The 19748-nt window shown below is 60.5% G+C and overlaps 1 protein-coding gene across 4 annotated transcripts in view; it reads right to left on the bottom strand.

Annotated features, from left to right (window-relative positions):
* Positions 1 to 1360: 1360 nt before the first annotated feature.
* PRR5 (proline rich 5) overlaps positions 1361 to 19748 on the bottom strand; it is a 53070-nt gene continuing 34682 nt past the window's right edge. For 3 of the 4 annotated variants that reach the window (XM_070790564.1, XM_070790562.1, XM_019961948.2), the window contains 7 exons: positions 18673 to 18753; positions 16746 to 16794; positions 15257 to 15314; positions 10467 to 10558; positions 10002 to 10142; positions 3789 to 3924; positions 1361 to 2304 (listed from right to left, as the gene is read on the bottom strand). In XM_070790564.1, coding sequence (XP_070646665.1) covers positions 1826 to 2304; positions 3789 to 3924; positions 10002 to 10142; positions 10467 to 10558; positions 15257 to 15314; positions 16746 to 16794; positions 18673 to 18753 — 1036 coding nt within the window. In that variant the 3' untranslated portion in view covers positions 1361 to 1825. The remainder of the gene's footprint in view (positions 2305 to 3788; positions 3925 to 10001; positions 10143 to 10466; positions 10559 to 15256; positions 15315 to 16745; positions 16795 to 18672; positions 18754 to 19748) is intronic. The other variant, XM_070790563.1, reaches the window with a different exon arrangement.

Below are 19748 nucleotides of genomic sequence, written 5' to 3'. Positions count from 1 at the left end.
GGACACCTGGGTTTCACCTTGGACCAAGGCCCACATGTCTCTCTCTGATAGTTCTGTGGATCTAGAGGCACCAGGAATACCTGGTCTTGGAATCTGAGTTCCCTGGTCCTGAGTTTTCATTCATAATTTACCAATCCATAGCAAGACACTTTGATGCAGAGCACTTTAAACTTTTTCTGAACAAGGTTGGGTATAAAACATGGATACGCTCAAGGCCCACCTTGGCAGCCTGCCCCTTAATGGGGGGCTTGGGGGCAGCCCAGGTTGGAGGCCCCGCCTGAGTGCCCCAGAGCTGCTGTGGGACCTGGGTTCAGCACCTACACCCGCTGGGATTCCGTTTTCCTACTGCCGCGGAGGCGCATCTGGCAGGTGTCTGGGGGCGCCCTTCCTCCCAGGGTGGAGCAACCTGTCAAAGAGCTCAGAGGCTCCTACGAAGTTCACGCCTGATCGTGGGGCCATGTGCCAGCCAGTGTCAGAGCCCCCAGGGATCAGATGGGCCTGGGGTGCTCAGATCTCCAGCGCTGGGGACATGAGGGCAGAACAGGGCCTGAGGGGCCCTCCCCACTGCGGGCAGAGCGCAGGCAGCCAGCTCCCCACCTCGACCACCACCCTCCGCCTGGTCCTTCAGTTTAGAGGGAACCGGTGCCATAACGCACTCGCTCCATCCCAAGCAGGTCCCAGGCCCAGCCCGGGGTTCCATACCGGAGCTGGGAGCCGAGCGGGCTGCTTCAGCAATCTCAGCCCCACCAGCCGAGCTGAGTGGCTACATCCTTGTTGTTCTCCGACCAGGCACAGGCTCCTGGCCCCATCTCCCAAGCCTGCTTCCCAAGGCTGCTCCCTTAGCCACTTCTCCCCGGGACCTTCTCAGTGCTGGAGCGGTCACAAGGCCCTGTGTGGTCAGAACATCCCCAGATCAGACCGCAAAGCTGAGCTCCTGCACAGCCGCCCCCTGGGCACCCCACCCTGGGCTGGAGCAGGGGCTCCTGGCCTGTGTCTCCCACCAGAAGACACTCATCCGCACCGACAGCTCCGTGTGCAGACCCCCAGAGGCTGACACTTGCCACCAGGCATCCATGTGGCAGTACCCATCACACCGGCTCACCCGCCCTGGGTCCATCCTGTTGTCTGCTCATACGTCACCCAGCCCTCACGTCCAACCAAAAACTGACTCCATGGGAGGGGAGCCCTTGGAATGGGTCACGGTCTCCCCCGACCCCCGGCCAGAAGGTCCCCATCCAGTGGCTCAGAGCTGACCTCCAGGAACAGGAAGGGGAGGCCCTGGTGAGCTGGTGACCGGCCTGGGGCTGAAGACCCTGTAGGGATGTCCGCGGAGCCTGGCATCACAGACACAGCTCAGGAGCCAGGTAGACAGGTTTTATTCCACCCAACCCCTGCCCACGGCCCCCCTGGGCAGAGCAAGGGCAGGCTGCTCGGAGGGTCTGAGGCAGAGTGGTGCACAGGTGGTCTCGCTGTGGCCCCAGGCGAGTGACAGAGGGAAGGTGGGTCAGCCACCCACCCTGGCGTCGCTCCAGGGGCCTGGCCAAGCTGAGGGGTTCACAGTCTCCGTGGTGTGGATGCTGGAGGGCTGGGGTGCGGGCCATGCCTAGACACGCACACAAGGCTGCCAGGCACCTGATGGGCCCCCAACGCCCCAGAACAAAGGTGCCGGGGTTGGGTGGGTGGGGGAATCTGGCAACAGTCTTTCTGACAAAGACAGGAATGCCAAAGTGGCCGACGTCGACAGGGATCCAGACGGGAGAGTAGAAAACGCTCGCGCTCACGCACTGCACACACACGCGGGTTCGGTAGAATCGCGAGGCTGGAGTCACACGACGCTCTGCCGGCCCCCCGCCCCATCAAACTCGGACGTGCCCGAGCCCCCGCCCCGGCCAAAGTCAATGAAGATCCCCTCCGAATCCGAGTCGACCGACTCCAGGATCTGGTCGACCAGGTTCTCGGGGCTGGAGGAGGCCGGGGAGCCGCGGGCCGCGCCCGGGCCGGGCTTGGGGGGCTGGGCCGGCGGGTACAGTCTGTTGGCGCAGGGCCCCGACGGGGGCGACGACGGGGAGGTGCCGAAGGCCCCAGCGGGCCCCGGGCCGGGCGTGTCGGCGAAGCCCTGGGGCTCGGGGCAGGACGTCATCTCGGAGACCGAGTGCCGCCGGACGCCCGCGCCGCCCGCCGCCGCGCCCTCGGCCTCGTGCTCCGCCACGGGGTTCAGCAGCGGCGTGTTGTAGCTCTTGGAGCGCACCACCGGGTTCTTGGCCAGGACGTCCCCGGAGCGGGAGCGCCGCAGGTAGTGCTTCTCTGAGGAGAGACCGGCGGAGGGAGCGTTATCAGGCATGGCCGGCCAGGCGCGGGGCAGCCCCGGCTCCCGCACGCACCGCGCGCCCGGCTCTGCACCAGGCTCCGCTCCAGGGAGGGGAGTCGGGCCCCGCCCCGCGGACCTGTGGCCATCCTGGGGGCGGGGGTGGGGGGCGGGGGGGTCCCCGGGGGTCCCCTCCTCCTCTCCTGGGGCCAACCCCCTCAGCCTGGACGGGGCGGGGGCTCGACGGAATCGCCCAAACGTTTGCACACGTGCACGGGCCTCCTCGTCCCGACCCGCAGGAAGTCACCAGGTCCAAGCACTTGCTACACGCCAGCACCTACCCAGGCGGACAGAGCCCCGACCCTCAGAGCTGCGGTCCTACTGTGTGTGTGTGTGTGTTGGGGGGAGACTAGAAACCCCTTTTGGGGGCCACAGCTCAGGCAACGGCAAACACTGAAATGGGGCAGAGGATGAGGGCAGGGCTGGGGGTTTATTCTTAACCCCGGGGAGAGGACGGCCATGGGGGCGGGGCTCAGGCTCCCCAGCTCAGGACCTGCGGTTCCACATAGCGACCACCAGGTGGCAGGGCTGAGCGTGGCCAGCGGCCCAGGGGCCATTCCCGGACCACGGGAGACAGGCTCCTTCCTGGCCTGGCAGGGGTCTCGGGGTCCAGGGCCGCAGGAGCTGGGGCGGCTCAAAATTTTCCTCCAGCTGCTGGGGCCCACCTGAGCGGAGGCATGCCGCTGGGCAGGTTTCAGACCTGCAGGTGGATGGGCCCTCTGGACCTACCTCATCCCAGGCCTGGGTCCTCCCTGCCCTTGAGCCCCCGGCCTGGCCTTCCCTGAGCGCCTCACCCATGGCGTGGGTCACTTCATGTCACCTGGCAGGGGTCACCTTGGGCACTCATCTGGGGATGGTTTACTCACTTGTCTGCGTCCCCTGGTGGCAAGAACCCTTGACAGTGGGTGTGGTCCCCCCGAACCCCAGGACCAACAGCAGAAGCTGGCACCCAGCAGGTGCTCAGCTGACACTGCTGACTGAACCAAGGGGCCCAGGACGCCCAGGCACGCCCACCCCGTAATCCCTGCACACCCCCGGGAGCCCCCAAATAAGCCTGCATTTCTTGGGCTCTGGGCCATTGTACGTGCTGGGTCCTCGTGAAACCCCGACCCCAGGACTGAGCATGGACGTGACTTCTGTGGGGAATCCAGGGGCCTCTGGGGGGCTCTCAGAGGAGCCACGGCAACACCATTAATGCTGTCTGCCCATCAGGGCAGCCCTTAAAGGAGGGACCCCCAGGTGACCCCCCCTGTGTGCCCAGTGACCTGCATGCCACACGGCCAGTGGGTACTTGGGGCAGACCTGCTACATCTGCACCTCTGATTCGGTCTGGCCTTTCACCAGAGGCTGGGGTTCCCAGGCAGAGGTGTGGATGGGGCCAGGGGCCACCCCGCCCTCCACCCCAGGCCCAGGCGACCCCTACCCAGGATGCAGGAGTGTGTGAAGGCCCCCTCGCCAGAGTAGAGGCCGTAGGTGCCCAGGTAGGGCGACACCACCTTCTGGATCAGCGTCTCCAGGCGCAGGTAGTCCTTCGTCACGCCCCGGGACTCGTGCACCCCCTGCGAGAGGGAGAGGGCAGGAAGGTCACTGGTCAGCCTGTCACTCCCAGCCGAGCCGGGCGCAGCTCAGAGGCCACCACGAACGGCCCGACCCACCCCCTCTCTCCGGTCCTGGCCCCCATGGTAGGAGCCACTGCACCCTCCCTTTCCAGGCATCTCTCCAGTTGGAACCTCTGAGCCACTTCCTGCTTCAACGCCCTCGTGGGGGCCCGCTGCACACAGCAGCTGGTGTGGCTGGGAGGCTAAGATGTCCATGGAAAAGGCTCTGAGGCCAAATCAGGACAGGTACCCTGAACCCCCACCCGGACAGCTGTGTATCCCCTTCTGTGAGCTGGCTTCCCAGAGGCTCTGGGCAGTCACTGGGCCAAGCTCATTGCCGGGGCCCCCTATCTCACCCACTTGTCCCAGGGAGCACTGCAGGCAGGCAAGGCTGCCCCCAGGGGCGGGGCCCTGGTCCAGGTCCGCATCCCGGCTGGGGGGTCAAGCCCTGCCCATCTGATAGCACCATCCATGCCCCTCCCACGCTGCCAGGTCCTGTCCAGCTCCTCCCAACACGTCCCCTCACTCGGAGCTTTAAAGGGCTCTCCACCTGCTCCCATTTCATTGGAACCAAGGCCTGAGCATTGAGGCTGCCCACGGGACAGCCTTGGTCTTGCCCACAGCTGTGAGCCCCGGCAGAGGGCTGGGCACACAGCAGGATTTAGTGAGCTTAATGAAGGTTGTTTCCGAATGAATGGATCATTCTCAAAGGACTGCCAGCAGTTAAGAAACAGGACACACCCAGGTTAACGTTAAATGATGGTTTAAAACAGGAACAGAATACAGCTCTATGCTGCCTATGAGAAAGCCACTTAAAGGATAAAGACATGCAGACAAGAATCTGGGAGGGAACGAAGGAGATAAAACGTGTTAACAGATCACAGCTCACCAACCATGGCAGGGAAAGCCGTGTCAATTTCAGACAGGACCGACTTCAGGCCAAAGAACTTGGGCAGGAATAAGGAAGATCCCGAACTAACAATAAAGAGGTTGATTCTCCAAGTTGATACAACAGTCTCTAATGTGAACACACCTAACAACAGAACAGGAGACTACGGAGGCCAAAAGTGGTGGGGCTGCAAGGAGAAGCAGAGAGCCCACAGCTAGAGACTCCGCCCCGGGGTCGGAAACAGACCCAGCACAGAAACCCAGGAAGGACTCGGACAGACTCAGCACCACCGTCAACCAGCCGATACAATCGATGTCTACGGACAACTTTGTCCAACAGCAGAATCCACATTCTTCTCAAGCTCACATGGGGCATTCTCTAAAACAGACCATACTCCAGGCCATGAAACACACCTCGACACATTTGTAAGGACAGAAATCAACGTCTACTCTCAGACCACAGAAGAACTAAACCAGAAACAGAATAACCGATAATCTCCAAATACACGGAGATTAAACAGCTCACTTCTAATTAACACGCGGGTCAAAGAAGAAACCTCAAGACCTATTTTTAGATATTTTGCATTAAGTGAAAACCTAACATCCAAATTTACGGGCTGCATCAAAAGCAGTGCTTAGAGGGAAATTTAAAGTACTGAATGGATACATTAGAAAATAAAAAAAGTCTAAAATCGACTGTCTAAGCTTCCACCTTAGGAAACTAGAAACAAAAGCACAAGCTCAATCCAAGGTAAGCAGGGAAAAAGAAATAGAGCAGAAGTCAGTGAAACGGAAAACAAAAATGGGTAGAGAAAACCAACAAACCCAAAAGCTTTGAAAAGATCAATAAAATCCACAAGCCTCTAGCCAAGCTACTGAAGAAGAAAAGAGAAGATAAAAATGACTAATATCAGAAATGAAAGAGGGGAGGACTTCCCGAGTGGGTCCGGTGGTTAAGACTCTGCTTTCAAGGCAGGAGGCATGGGTTCAGTCCTTGGTTGGGGAACTAAGGTTCTGCATGCCAAAACCTATTGCATATTGAGTGCAGCACTTTCACAGCATCATCTTTCAGGATCTGGAATAGCTCAACTGGAATTCTATCACTGCCAGGAGCCAGTGGCAAAGGTCATGAGGAAGGAGGCTTGGCATACGCAAAGGCGGGATCGAGCCTCAGGAGTCCCCCTGGAAATTCTCGAGCATCTACCCCCAAAACCAGAGTCTGCCTACTTTCCGCTTTGTGCTCTCACCTACACCTCTGACTTTACAGGGGGCTGTCCCCCACTACCTCTCTCTGAAAAAAAGAGTTAACTTACAGCTCCAGTTAATAAAGTTCCTGGGTGTGATAGTGTTTCAACCTACAAACTCCTTTGGAAGTCCTCTAGCCTGCCTGAAAAGGTTTTTCCAGCCACAAGTGATTGCTCAGAGCCTCCCAACTGTGAGAGGCATGAGATGTTCTAAACTGTCTAAATACAGAGTCCTTTGAGAAGTTAAAAGATTGATTAGAAATTGTATTGAAGGGTTTTTCACTTGTTGGGCCAATGTTTGCTGCTAAGTCTCCATATCCCTTACCTGCTGTGTCCCTGGCAGTGTATTGATTAATATAATTGGTGTAAGTAGTAGCTTTAATGTTTGTAACCTGGGACCCTTGAGTTAATTCTTTTTTGTTGTAGCCCACCACACCTTTGCCCTATAGGAATGCAACTTTAATGCTTTTGGAGGGTGGCGCCTGCCTAATCACCTTTAGAGAAAAATAAGTTTTCTGAAGAAAGGGTCTTAAAATGTTAACAGGCCTCCGGGCCAGAAGATGATGCAAATCACCTAAACTTTTGCATATGATAAGTTTGCAGGAAGAAAGCCTGGCTTACTCCATGACTCTACCCCTTCCCCCATTATCCTCTATGCATGCTAAGTCGCTTCAGTCGTGTCCGACTCTGTGCGACCCCATAGATGGCAGCCCACTAGGCTCCTCTGTCCCTGGGATTTTCCAAGCAAGAACACTGGAGTGGGTTGCCATTTCCTTCTCCAATGCATGAAAGTGAAAAGTGAAAGGGAAGTCGCTGAGTCGTGCCTGACTCTTAGCGACCCCATGGACTGCAGCCCAACAGGCCCCTCCATCCATGGGATTTTCCAGGCAAGAGTACTGGAGTGGGGTGCCATTGCCTTCTCCATCCTCTATGCATAACTTAAGGTATAAAAACTACTTTGGAAAATAAAGTGCGGGCCTTGTTCACCGAAACTTGGTCTCCCCATGTCGTTCTTTCTATCACCTTCTGGCTGAATTTTTCCTCTGAGGTGGGGAAGCTCGTCAAGCCTACTAATTTTGCCTGGGCTTCTAAGATCCGACCGGGGAGGCCTTAGTGTCTCCTCTCCTTCGGGAGAACGGGAGGACGCCTGCGGCCTTCGTAGGTGACGTAAATTCCCTGCTTTGTAATTTTATTCAGCCTCTTTTCTTCACTGAATTTTCCTACTGAGCTATCTTTATTTCAGCCTCTTTTCTCCACTGAATTTCCTCACTGAGCTATCCTCATTCTATTACTCTTTATATCTTTGATGAATATTTAAATAAATAGGTCGCCAATGCCGTTTCTCCTTCGAATACCCTGGATCAGCCGAGGCTGGACCCCGGCAAAAACCCAACCCAAAGCAAACAAACTCCCACAAATAAACAGACAAAACGAAGAAATGAAAGAAGGAACGTCTTATTACAGACCCCAGAGTGACGTGCGCTCAGTCCTGTCTGACTCTCTGCGACTCCATGGACAGAGGAGCCTGGCAGGCTACAGTCCCGACTCAGGGATGGAACCTGCATTGGCAGGTGGATTCTTCACCACTGAGCCACCTGGGAAGCCCTATGGATGCCCCCGGAAGTCATCCAGATGAACATGGAGGAATTGTCCCCGCCCCCCCAACCACAGCACCATGAGTGAGGATGTTACTGATGAGCTATGCTGGCCGTTGCACAAACCGTATGTCCTTTCATTCCCAGGACTTGTTTATGAAGCCTGGTCTCTGCTCCCCACTGCACAGTGAGGAAACGGGGCCCCGGGGCTGCGTTATTTGGGTGAGCTCAGATGCAGGGCTTCTTCCCCGGTGGCTCAGATGGTAAAGAATCTGCTGCCATGTGGGAGACCTGGGTTCAATCCCTGGGTTAGGAAGATCCCCTGGAGAAGGGTATGGCAACTCACTCCAGTATTCTTGCCTGGAGAATCCCCATGGACAGAGGAGCCTGGCGGGCTACAGTCTGTGGGGTTGCAGAGTTGGACACGACTGCTATTCAGCTTCCAGGACCCCGTGAAAAGGAACTATGACTCTGCAGGTGGAACTCAGTAGGCTGGGGAACTCGGTGCACTTGGAGAACACAGTAGGCCCTCAACACACGCTGACCAGGTCCATCTGGGGCTTGAAAACTGGGGTCAGGTTCACCGCGGGGCTGGGACAAGGCCATGCAAAGTGGAGGCCAAGACAAGGGCAAAGGGCCGAGGCTGGTGTGCGGATGGCAGCCAGACAGGGCAGGACGACGCTGGGGGAAAACGGGCCCAAGCCCAGAAGCTGCACGAGGCAACAGGGACCACCAGGGGTCAGCACTGCCCTGGCCCGGCCCCCACCCCGGGGCTGCTCCTGGGATCGAAGTGAAGGCACTCAGTCATGTCCGACTCTTTACCACCCCGTGGACGGTAGCCCACCAGGCTGCTCCATCCATGGGATTCTCCAGGCAAGAAAACTGGAGTGGGTTGCCATCTCCTTCTCCAGGGGATCTTTCCAACCCAGGGATTGAACCCGGGTCTCCCGCACTGCAGGCAGACCTCTTTACCGTCAGAGCCACCAGGAAAGCTCTCCTGGGATTAAAAAAAAAAAAGCAAAGGTTAGTCCCACAGTCACGTCTGACTCTTTGTGATCCCACGGACGACTGCCAGCCTGGCTCCTTTGTCCATGGGATTCTCCAGGCAAGAATACTGGAGTGGGTTGCCATTTCCTTCTCCAGGGGATCTTCCCAACCCAGGGATCGAACCTGGGTCTCCTGCATTGCAAGCAGATTCTTTACCAACTGAGCCACTAGGGAAGCCTGGGATCAAGGTGACACCTTATTCCTCGGCTAGAAATCCCAGCGTCGTCACTTCCTGCCCCCAAGAACAAGCACCACGGAGGACTCGGCACCAGTTTCTTCCCATCATCCTTGAACTTGCCCCCAGGGAGGTGGTCCTACTCCATCACACAGATGAGGAGACAGGCTGAGATGCAAAGTCCCTCCAGCTGTTCCCTGCCCCTCACCCACCCGGGGCAACCCAGCCAGTTCAGTTCAGTCACTCAGTCGTGTCCGACTCTGCGATCCCACAGACTGCGGCATGCCAGGCTTCCCTATCCATCACCAACTCCCGGAGCTTGCTCAAACTCATGTCCATCCAGTTAGGTGATGCCATCCAACCATCTCATCCTCTGTCGTCCCCTTGGATCAACAGCCCCACCCATCAACAGAAACCCAGCCGGGTTGGACCTAAATCCCTCTGAAATCCCAACTGCAGGCCTGGCACCCTGCTTCACTGCCAGGACAACCAGCTCCCACTGGGAGTAGCCCCTGGACCCTTCAGCCCTCAAGGCTCACTAGCCCCTTCCTGCCCTGCAATCTTCAACCAGCTGCCCTGGGTCTCCCCACTGATCAGCCTCACAGACCCTAATTTAGGAGGACTCGCACATGCACGTGTGGGTTCAGGACAGTGAACTGGGTTTGGAGCCTGTCCGCCTCCGGCGAGCAAGGACTCTTCCCTGTGAGCCTGAGGCGGGGTGGTTGATGGTGCTCCCCCCGAGCTGTGACAGTGAGGTAAGCTGGCTCACTCTAGGGTGCTGTGCTCACCACAGGGTGTGGTGGTTTGAAGAAAGGTCCAACAGGAAGGTCTGGAATTGCTGTGGGGAGTGGGAGGTGGTGGCCCCCAGCCCCCCCGCCGGATGGGGGCACGTTGGGGCCCAACCACGGGGACACTCCGTCCGCACACCCCGGCTCCCCGCGGGGTCCCAGGCTGGCCTCCTCCTCTGCCCCGGCAGCTTCCTCTCCCTCCCAGGTTCTTCCCGAGGGTCCCTGCTTGGTGGGTCTCACATGGACAAGAACCAGGCTCTGTCCCCAGGGAGCCTGCCCCGGCGCCCGAGGCCCCACCCACCTGCAGCACCAGCAGCATCTGCACGATGGCGGGGGGCACACGGGCGTGGGCCCGGGCCAGCGCGTCCTCCAGCTTCACGCCCAGGGTGATGGTGTTCCGAAAGTGCAGCAGGGCCAGCTGGCGCACCGACGGCTCCTTGCCCTGCAGACACGCGGCCGCCGCTGTCACCGAGACCCCCCAAGACACTGGGACGGACCCGCTGACCCCCAGGCCCCCGTCCACCCTGCTCTCCTCCCCAGACGACCCTTGTTCCGAGGAGAGAGGGCCCCACGTGGCTTCCTCGGAAGAGGGAGGGGTGACCGTCACACACAGAGACCCTCCTTCGTGTGGGAGCATTGCGCAGGTCTTCCTGGGGTCCTGGGGAGGCGGCTGCCTTCCGTCCATCTCGGGAGGGGGCGGCGTGCGCAGGCGCAGGCGGCCCACGGAGAGCGGAGGCGCGCCCACCTCCAGGTCCCGGCCGCTCACCTGCACGGGGTAGAAGACCGCCTGCAGGGTGGGCAGCACGTCGCTGAAGAAGAAGTCCCAGGTCTCCGCCAGCGAGTCCAGCAGCTTCTGTCCTGTGGGCACAGGGACCGTCATCACCACCCCAAGGGCGCCGGCAGACGCTTCCTGTCTTCCCAGGTCACGCATCACCTCCTCGCACCCGGGGGAGGGCACGGTCCCGGAGCTGACGCAGGGCTCTGGAGGTCCCCCCCGCCCCACCCCCGCCAGGGCGATAGAGCGGGGACCCCCTGCTTCTCCTCCCGGTGCCTCAGTTTCCCCACAAAAACAATGGGGCTTGGGGTAGGGGGTGCCCTGTAGCCCAGGGCATGGGGCTCTGTGCTCCACTGCAGGGGGTGTGGGTTTGATCCCTGGTTGGGGAACTAAAATTTGCAAGCTGTGAGGTGCCGGTGGCCGGGGGCGGGGGCTGTTAATACTCTTCTCCCAGAGCTGATGGAAGGAAGCCAGACAAAGCAGGGCCTGGGGCAGAGAGCGTATGGGTGTGTGCGTGTGTTCCTGTTTGCACCACACACAAGCCCCCGGGTGCTCCACTCACACGCTCGTCTCATCCACTGCCCCCCAGCACCCTGTCTCTCTGTCTCCCCCAGCAGACACTGGCAAGGCACCTACACTGTGCCAGGCCTGGCACCAGGGACCCAGCTAAGCCCCTAACTGCCCAAGTCCCACCACGTTGACAGACAGCAGCGATCGGGGCTGGGAGCAGTGGGGGTGGGGAGTGACCCCACCAGGCAGATGAAGAGCTGGGCTTCAGAGAGCGTCTCTCCCTCCAGGGCCCGCGTCCCCACCATCTGGAGCTGCCTAGGGTAAGCCCTGGGGAGCCAGGATGACGGCCTTCAACAGCTGAAACCCGTCCCAGGCAGGAGGGAGTCAGGCAGGGAGGGCTTCCTGGAGGAGGTGCTAGCCGAGGGTTTGCCTGGTGCCCTGACACCCTCGGCAGACGGAGGCAGACGTGTTGGAAGCAGGCGTTTGGACAACGGGAAGGAGCGACGCCAGCCACAGGTGGACAGACTCTCAGGGGAGAGTCCCTGAGATGGATGGATCCAGCTGGATCCGCCCTCCCCTCACCCTCAGGGGAGGGACATTTTGAGGTGCCCCTGCGCTGGCTCTGGGCATCCCCAGGAAATGCCAAGTGCTGAACCCTTAGCCCTTCTGCCTGGAATGAGCGGAGAGCCCGGGTGAAGGCTGCCGGCTCAGGACGAGCAGGCCGCTGGGGTGTCTCGCTGAGGCCTCTGCTGCTGGCCGGGACCCCCAGCGGGAAGCCAGACCAGCTGTCGGCTGGGGACACACGGGCGTGGTGGGTCGGTGTCCCTGGGAGCCAAGTGGCCAGGGCTGCAGATTGCAGGTTGGCCAGCCTCCCAGACCACACCACCCATGCCTGGCTCCTGGAGGTTTCCCTGGGAACCAGGTTGGTGAAGGGCCCTTGCCTTTTAAGTTCCCTTTCCCTGCGTTCTGGGGTGCCCCCCCAACCTGTGAAGTCCCCCAGTCTGTGGAGATGCCAGGCTCGGAGAGGGCAGCTTGGCAGGGGGAGGGTGACCGTGGGGAGGAGGGGGTCTCTGCATATGACCCGTCTGCCTGGTGGCCAGCTCCCGGTCTTCCCCCGGGGCTCCACAGCGGGCTGCCTGGAACCCAGGACGGTGGGTGCCCACCCCCTAAGGAGCTTGGCCTGCACACAAAGGTCCCTTGAGGTCCCCGCCGTCGCCGGTGAGAAGAAAGGCGGCTCAGTTCCCGGGCGGCCGTGGGGCGGCTCTGGGCGTGCGCCAGCCCGGCGTCTGGCGGAAACGCAGGGGAAAAGGAGATCTTGTAAAACCGAGCACGAGCCGGAGCAGAGCTGCACGCAGACCAGGGGTCAGGAGGCTCAGCCGTCTCTTGGCTGGGCGCTCTGCTGCCCGGGGACTGGGGGCGGGGGCGCTGGGGTTGTCAGCCGTGAGGCAGGCACGTGGCATTAAAGCCCGGCCCTGGGGGGCCCCCATCAGCCCAAGCCTCAGTGTGGTCCTCTGCGAAATGGGCATGATCCGCGTGTCCACACTCAGTAGGCTGAGCGCTGCCATGTAGCAGTCGCTCGCTGTTAGCCTGACGCTGACGGTGGGCCTCTGTGGTTCGCAACCAACCTGGCAGGATCAGGACTGCCCAGGGGTTGGATAGCCCTTGAGCCAGTTCTGGGATGGGGGTTTGGTCAGCCTGTTTGCCTTCCTTTGGTTTGATCATGCAGGCCCCGGAGACAGAGATGGGCCGGGCTGACCTCAGCTCAGGTCTCAGCCTGAGGCAGCGAGACCCCGGGGACAGCAGTGACCCCAGGGCAGCTGGAAGGGCCACCACCGCAGGGGCTCAGAGGTGAGCGCATGAGGGTCACTGCAGTGGAGGTGGGTGGCCTGACCTCTAACAAGCCGGGACTCCTGCAGGACAAGGCCAAGCCCAAGGCCTGGACCCTACACGAGCCCCTCGGGTCCCCCTCAGAGACCCCGAGGGTCTGCCTGCTGAGAAATGACCCGGCTGCAGCGGAGTCCTTAGAACTGTCACCTTCAATGGGTTCCCTAGAGAGAGATGCCATTTCACGGCCCCTCGGGGCTTCCCACATTTCCAGGAATCAGTCTGCTCAGGAGCAACGTTCAAGGCCTCACTGGAGGCTGGAGTGGGCAGGTGGCAAGGTCCTGGGGCTGCCCCGCGTGGGGCCGCCTGCCTCCCAGCAGAGGCATGGGCTGAGGACGTGGCTGGCCACAGGGAGCAGGCTTTGGGACTTAAACTGGGGTAGAAGGCAGTGGTGGGGTGGGCTCCCAAGGCTGCCTCTCGGGGTGTGGCTGGCCCCTGTCCCCACTGCGTGGGCTGGAGGAGGCCACATGTCCTCCTGAAAAGACCACATTTCAAGGCCTGACTCCATGCAGCCCTTCCTGACTGCCAGGTGGAGCCAACCCTCTCTTCCCCAGGGCCTCCCTTCCTCCTGACACCGATCACACTGGACTGTCGCTGTCTGCTCCACATCTGTGTGCCCAGCTGGGCTGTGAGCCCTTGCCAGGCAGGGCCCAGGTCCACCTCCAGCTCCCCAGAGGCCCCCCGGGGCCTGACCTGTAGTGAGCACACTGATGGAGCCTGTCTGACCCCCACCGAGGTGGGGACAGAGGGAAACGACGTGTCTGTGGCTGGCTGGGGATTGGAGGCCGGGCCCTCTGGCCCCCAGCCTGGGGCTCTGTGCCGGTCCCCAAGGCCAGGGGAGGTTGGATGGCGTTAGTGCTCCCTGCTGGGTGGCCTGGTGGCCACGGCCATCATGGGCAAGACTCCACCAAACTGCACAAAGCACCTCTTCTCCAAAGGGCCCAGCTCCCTTGGGCCGGAGCTGGTGGGAGGGCAGGCATTGCTGGAATGTGCCGAGTCAGGAGAGGGGAATGGGAGGGCCCCTCCGCCAGCAAATCCTCCTGCCGGCTCAGGTGCCACCTCCTCCAGGAAGCCTGCCCAGATCCCCAATGGCCTGTGCCTCTTGTCCCCACGTCTGTGGTTCTCACGGCCCTTCTCAGGCTCCTGCCTTGGCCGCTTCCACCCGACAGAGGCAGAGCTGGTGCAGAAGGGACAGAGGACACAGCTCTGAGTTAATGCTGAGTGCCCCAGGCCTTGGTCTCCATCTCTGTGAAATGGGCTAAGGCCCTTGCTTTCCAGGGTCAGTAAGGATGCAAGGGGGAACCTGGAGCAGCAGAGAGAAGAGTACAGATTCGGGTGCTGGGCTGCCAGGGAGGGGTCGTGTAGCCCGGGCGAGTGACTCAGCCCCCCTGTGCCTCAGTGTCCCCAGCGTTCAGTGGCTACAACGATGGAAACTTCTGCATGGGTCTGTCAGGCGATCCAGGAGTTGGGTGATGGAAGCTGCTGGGATGAGTCCAGCACCCGTGTGGGGCTTGGGTCTGGCACAGAGGGGCCTGCCCCGCACGGGGCGGGGCACACAGCAGGCCTGCAACAGCACATAATCAGCCTGAGCTGGGTTCTCTGCATAACTCGATTTATCTCTATGCCAAGTCACCCCTACCAGGAGGCAAACACACTACATTTATCACCCTCCAGCCCACAAACATGGGGAACCCAAGGTTTCTGGGACCTGGCCTGTCCTTCCAGAGCTCTGGGCCCGGTCAGGCGCCTCCCTCTCCTCGCTGAGGGCCGCCGTGGGCAGAGAGGCCAGCTGTGACTCCTGGCCCGGTCCCTAGAAGGGCAAAGGGGATACACTCTGGACCCGGATGCCCTGGGTTCCAATCCCACCTCCACCTCTTAAAACACTGTGGTTCTGGATGAATTGAGGGCCACTGCTGCCCTGTTCCCAGCTATGAAATGGGTACAATGACCGAGAGGCCTCACAGGGCCCCAAACCTCGGCCGGGAGCCCAGGTCAGCTGCTCCTCTGGCTGGGGGCTCCCTGCTCTGCCATGTCCCGGGTCTAGACCACTCCCCCTCTGGTCCTCAAGGATCCTGATGGGGGTTCTCCCAGGCTGCTGGGACGGGGTTCCTGGGGGCCAGAGAGCCTCGTGGGCAGTGAGGTGAAGCAGAGGCTTTCTCCCCGACATTCCTTGGCCCTCCAGGGCCCCATCAAGGTCCCTTCCCAAGATCAGATCTGGGCCCCGCTGCCCTCGAGGCATTGCTCCTACCCCTCTGAGCCTCCTCGCCCGGGAGGGCCACCCCACCTTCCCAGAGCCCTAGGTGGAGCCCAGGTGAAGCCAGGGTGCCCAGGAGCCACGCCCTCAAGCAGCCGGCACCCGCTCCCGGCCCCAAGACCACCACACTCACCCTCGTAGAAGCGGATCTTGTCTCGCAGGATCACCATGCCTTTCGTCAGCAGCTGGTTCTGCAAGGCCCATGTGGAGATGCCGTCACCGCCCCGGGGTGGGGGGACCCAGGGCCCCCAACACTTACTTCCCAGCAGGCAGCTGAGGTCCTGAGGGGAAGGGGCTCACCGATGACCCACAGCCCGCCTGCCCCAGAGCTGGGACCTCAGCTCCTCTAGTGGACAGGGGTGACTGACCCAATCGGGCTGTCCTGAGACAGAAGAGGGTAAGGAACCCCCAACCTGCCCCCCAGAGACGGGCCAGGCTGGGGTCTCCTGCTCCAGGCTGAGCGGGTGGGCAGGTAGCTGCCCCTGAACCGCACGTGGAAGGGGGGTCTTTCAGGCAAGAGGGGCTCCGTGACCAAAGGATGGCGTGAGCGTGGCCATGGTCCACCTGAGGCTCAAACGGTAGCCCCCGGCACCACCCCTCAAGCAACACCAGGTGGCTTTCACAACAGCTGGAGCAGCCAGAGAGCAGGAACAATCCGGGGGCCAAGGACCAAGGAGCAGCCCCGGCCCACGAGGGCATGTCACTCGGCTGCAGAAAGGGACGAGGCTCTGACACGGGCACGACGTGGAGGAGCGTCGACAACGCTGTGCTCAGTGAGAGAGGCCAGGCTAAAAGGCCAGGGGCTGTGCAGTCCCACCACACAGGTGGATCCAGGCAGAAAACAGATCAGCGGTGGCCTGGGGCTGCGGGGAGAGGGGAAGGGGGCGAGGACAGGGTCTCCCTTCGGGGTGACGGAAAAGGCCTGGGATCAGACAGTGGGGACAGCCGTCTGTCCCCCCGAGAAGAGCTTTGAGTATGCTGACTACTGCACTGCACTTTGTTCAGAGGCAGGCCATGCAATCTATCAGTTTACACCTCAATAAAGCTGCTACGTTAAAAAACCAACCCTACACCCACAGGATGGGGAGGGGCCCCAGGCTGGTTCTCACCCCCCGCTCCTGGGCCTGCATGTGGACACCCCTGCCTGTACCACCTCGGCCTTCCTGCCTGTGCAACCTCGGGGGCCCCGGGCCCAGTGTGTTCATTCTCTTTGCAGGCCTGTGGCTTCTGCAGCACCTGGGAAAGGGCGACCTCGGTGACCCCGGTGCCGCGCTAACACTGTCACCACACAGCTCAGGGTGACACGGCCCAGGGCTTGTAGATGAAGAACACCGGGACTCTGGGGACCAACCCTGGTCTTCCAGGAAGAGGCGGGCCACCAATCACAAAAGTGACCTCGAGCCCCGTGCCAGGCAGGGCTCTGAGTCCTCACCTGCCTCTGATCGCATAACCGCCCCAACAACCTGAGCTGGCTGGCTGGGGAAACTGAGTCAAGGCTAGGTAGACACCTCGAGCCCAGCACGCCACGTGCCCACCGGGAGCAGGCACCCCCTTCCCACCCTGTCCTTTCCAGCCAACTCAGGAAGCAACCCCGGGCCTGATGGGGAGCAGAGCACACCCACCTGTAGGTACTCCGTGAAGAAGGACCCCAGCTCCGTCTTCAGCAGCTGCCTGTGGGGGTGGGGTGGCAGGAGTCAGAGACCTCATGGTGCTGGTGAGGGTGGGGGTGGGGTGGGGGCCGCCTGCAGCAGGAGACCAACCCCTAGGCCCGGAGGATGTGGCCAGATGCTTCTCCAAGATAGACGAGTGGCCAGTAATGTGGGGGAGGTAGTTATCAGTCAGGTCAGGGGAAGGCTGACCACTGTCAGTCACCAGGGAACCAAACCCAGACCCCGACACCCACCCTGATGGTGTTAGAATCAAGGCCCCAGGCTGTAACACGTGCAGGGGAGAAGCTGGGGAAAACGACCCCTCATACTCGGTGAGAAGGAATGCAAGACGGCGCAGCCGCTGCGGATAATGGCTGGGCAGCTCCTCAAAAGGTTCAGTGTAGACCTGAGGTTCAGTGTAGACCCCCGAACCCCACCCTTAGGTGCAGACCCTGGAGCAATGGGAACAGAGGTCCACGCGAGGTCTCCTACATGGATGCTCCCAACAGCCGAAAGGTGCAACCCACCCAAACGTCTGTCAACACAGGACTGGGGAAACAAAAGGGCGTGTTTTCATACAATGGGGTATTATCCGGCCATAAAAAGAAACGAGGCGCTGATACCTGCTCCAGCCCAGACGAGCCCAGGTGTGGAGGTGCACTGGGCCGAGGGCAAGAAGCAGACACCAAGGCCACGTGCATTATCGTATGACTCCATTTACAGGGAACATCTGGGCAAACCCACGCAGATGAAGTGGACTGAACCTCCCAGAGGCCGGTGGTGGTGGCAGGGGGTGATAGGGAGTGACTGTTAAGGGGTCTGGGTTTTTCTGTGGCAGGGTAGGGGGGTGGGGGGTGATGAAAATGTCCTGGAATTAGATAGTGCTGGCAGTGGTACAAGCTGTTGAATGGACTAAGAACCACTCAACTGTACACTGTAAAAAGATAAATTGTACTTAAAAAAAAACAAACATATACGGGCTTCCCTGGTACCTCAGACAGTAAATAATCTGCTTGCAACAAAGGAGACCCAGGTTTGATCCCTGGGTCAGGAAGATCCCCTGGAGAAGGAAATGGCCACCCACTCCAGTATTCTTGCCTGGGAAATCCCACGGAGAGAGGAGCCTGGTGGGCTACAATCCATGGGGTCGCAAAGAATCAGACACGACTGAGCGACTAACACTTTGAAGGGCCATCTTAGGTCTTCAGGGTCGGGGTGGGGTGACCCTGTCCCAATCCCTCGTCTACTCCTGCCCCGAGCTCACGAGGTTTGCTGCCTGTTTACCCAGGGTGCAGGGACAGGATGGCACTGGTCGGGGCATGAGAGAGAAGGGCATGGAGGTGGGAAATGCCTCCTTGAACAAGGTAGCTGTGAGGCCCTGGGCAAGTCTCTCGACCTCTCGAGTTCAGCCTCCTCCAGTACCACGTAGGACTAACGCCTCGGCCTTCCCAGATGCCCTCCACGCTGGTCTGTCCCAGCTCCCGCAGCCGAGTTCAGTTCTCAACTGTTCGCAGGAAATAAGGGGCGTTCAACTGGGCTGTAATGGCCTTTCTGGGAACAAAACTCCCGTCATTAGGCAGGTGGGTCCTTCCTCTTTTAACAGAATAAATATCCTTCGCGATGCTCAACGGCAGCTGGGAATGTGGGCGTCATCTTGAGCCACTGCCCAAGTCCCTCCCCGTTTCCCCTGCAAAGCAGTCCTGGACCAGAGAGCGGGGTGTGAAGGCCACAGGACACGGCTGGGGTCAAGGGTCACAGAGCGGTCAGCGCCCACCTCAGCTCTAAGGGTGGAACCTGGGGCTAGTGGACAGGGGGGCCTGCCCGGGGTCCCCCCTTCCTAGCACAGCCCTCCCACCGCTCCCAGACCCGGGCCCGCATGACGGGACAGATGGCCACTCACCGGACACCTTCGTTCAGGCTGAAAAGCTCCTGGTCGGGCAGCCCCTTGCGCTGGAAGACGGCAATCACCCCGTTGTGGATGCTGCAGGGGGAGGTTGGAGGGGGAGAGCAGGGTTGCCGACCAGAGGCCCTGAGCCCCAGCCCACCTTCCCTCTCCCGTGGCGCCCTGCCCGCTCCGCTCAAAGCTGGGCAATGGCCTCTCGCAGAGAAGGAAGGCCTGGAGCACACAGGTCGGCCGCCCCCATGGTACCCCATCTGCCCCAGAGCCTCAGATCCCATCTCGAGCTCCAGGCCTGTCACCGGTCACTTCTCCTGGAGCTCCCAGGTACCTTCCACACACTCTGCCTCCCTTCCCGTATCCCTGAACCCTCTACACCCAGGCCAGAAACTAGGGAACACCCTGTGATGGCCTCCTGCACCCCCGAATATAACTGCCTTGTGCTTCCAGGTGCCCTGGAGCTGGCCCCTGACCCCCTGAACTGGGTATCTGTGCTGTCTGCACCTGGCCCCACTGGGGAAGCTGCCCTCACCACAGGCCTTTGCTCATGTCCCTCCTTCAGGGCCCAGGCGGTCTCAGTGCTTACATTCCATCAGTATGCAGCCACGTGTTTACAGGTGACTTGTTTGATCGACTGGTTCCCACCACCATCTGTAAACCTCAGAGCACAGGCCCTGTGCCATCAGCGGCTGCGCGCTCACCCTGGCTCAGAGGACAGCCTGGTAAGTGCTGTTCGGTCCTTAAGTCGTGGCCAACTCTTTGGGACCCCAAGGACTGCAGCGTGCCAGGCTCCTCTGTCCTTTACCGTCTCCCGGAGTTTGCTCAGGTTCAAGTCCATTGAGCTGGTGATGCCATCCAGCCACCTCATCCTCTGCCGCCCTCTTCTCCTTTGGCCTTTAATCTTTCCCAGCATCAGGGTCTTTTCCATGAGTCGGCTAGCGACATTCATCCTGACTCTTCCAGGCCCTCCAGATCCAACTGGCCCTGAAGCCCTGCCCATCTCTACCCCCGAGATCTCCGCTGCGCCATATCTTTCCTTCACACTCACCTGACCTCTGACTGCACAGTCAGCCTCACTG

Source organism: Bos indicus, chromosome 5, assembly GCF_029378745.1.
Source record: "Bos indicus isolate NIAB-ARS_2022 breed Sahiwal x Tharparkar chromosome 5, NIAB-ARS_B.indTharparkar_mat_pri_1.0, whole genome shotgun sequence".
In the NCBI taxonomy this organism is placed as follows: Eukaryota; Metazoa; Chordata; class Mammalia; order Artiodactyla; family Bovidae; genus Bos; species Bos indicus.
Note: the sequence above shows the minus strand (reverse complement) of the source record. Positions and strands in the feature narration are given on the sequence as shown.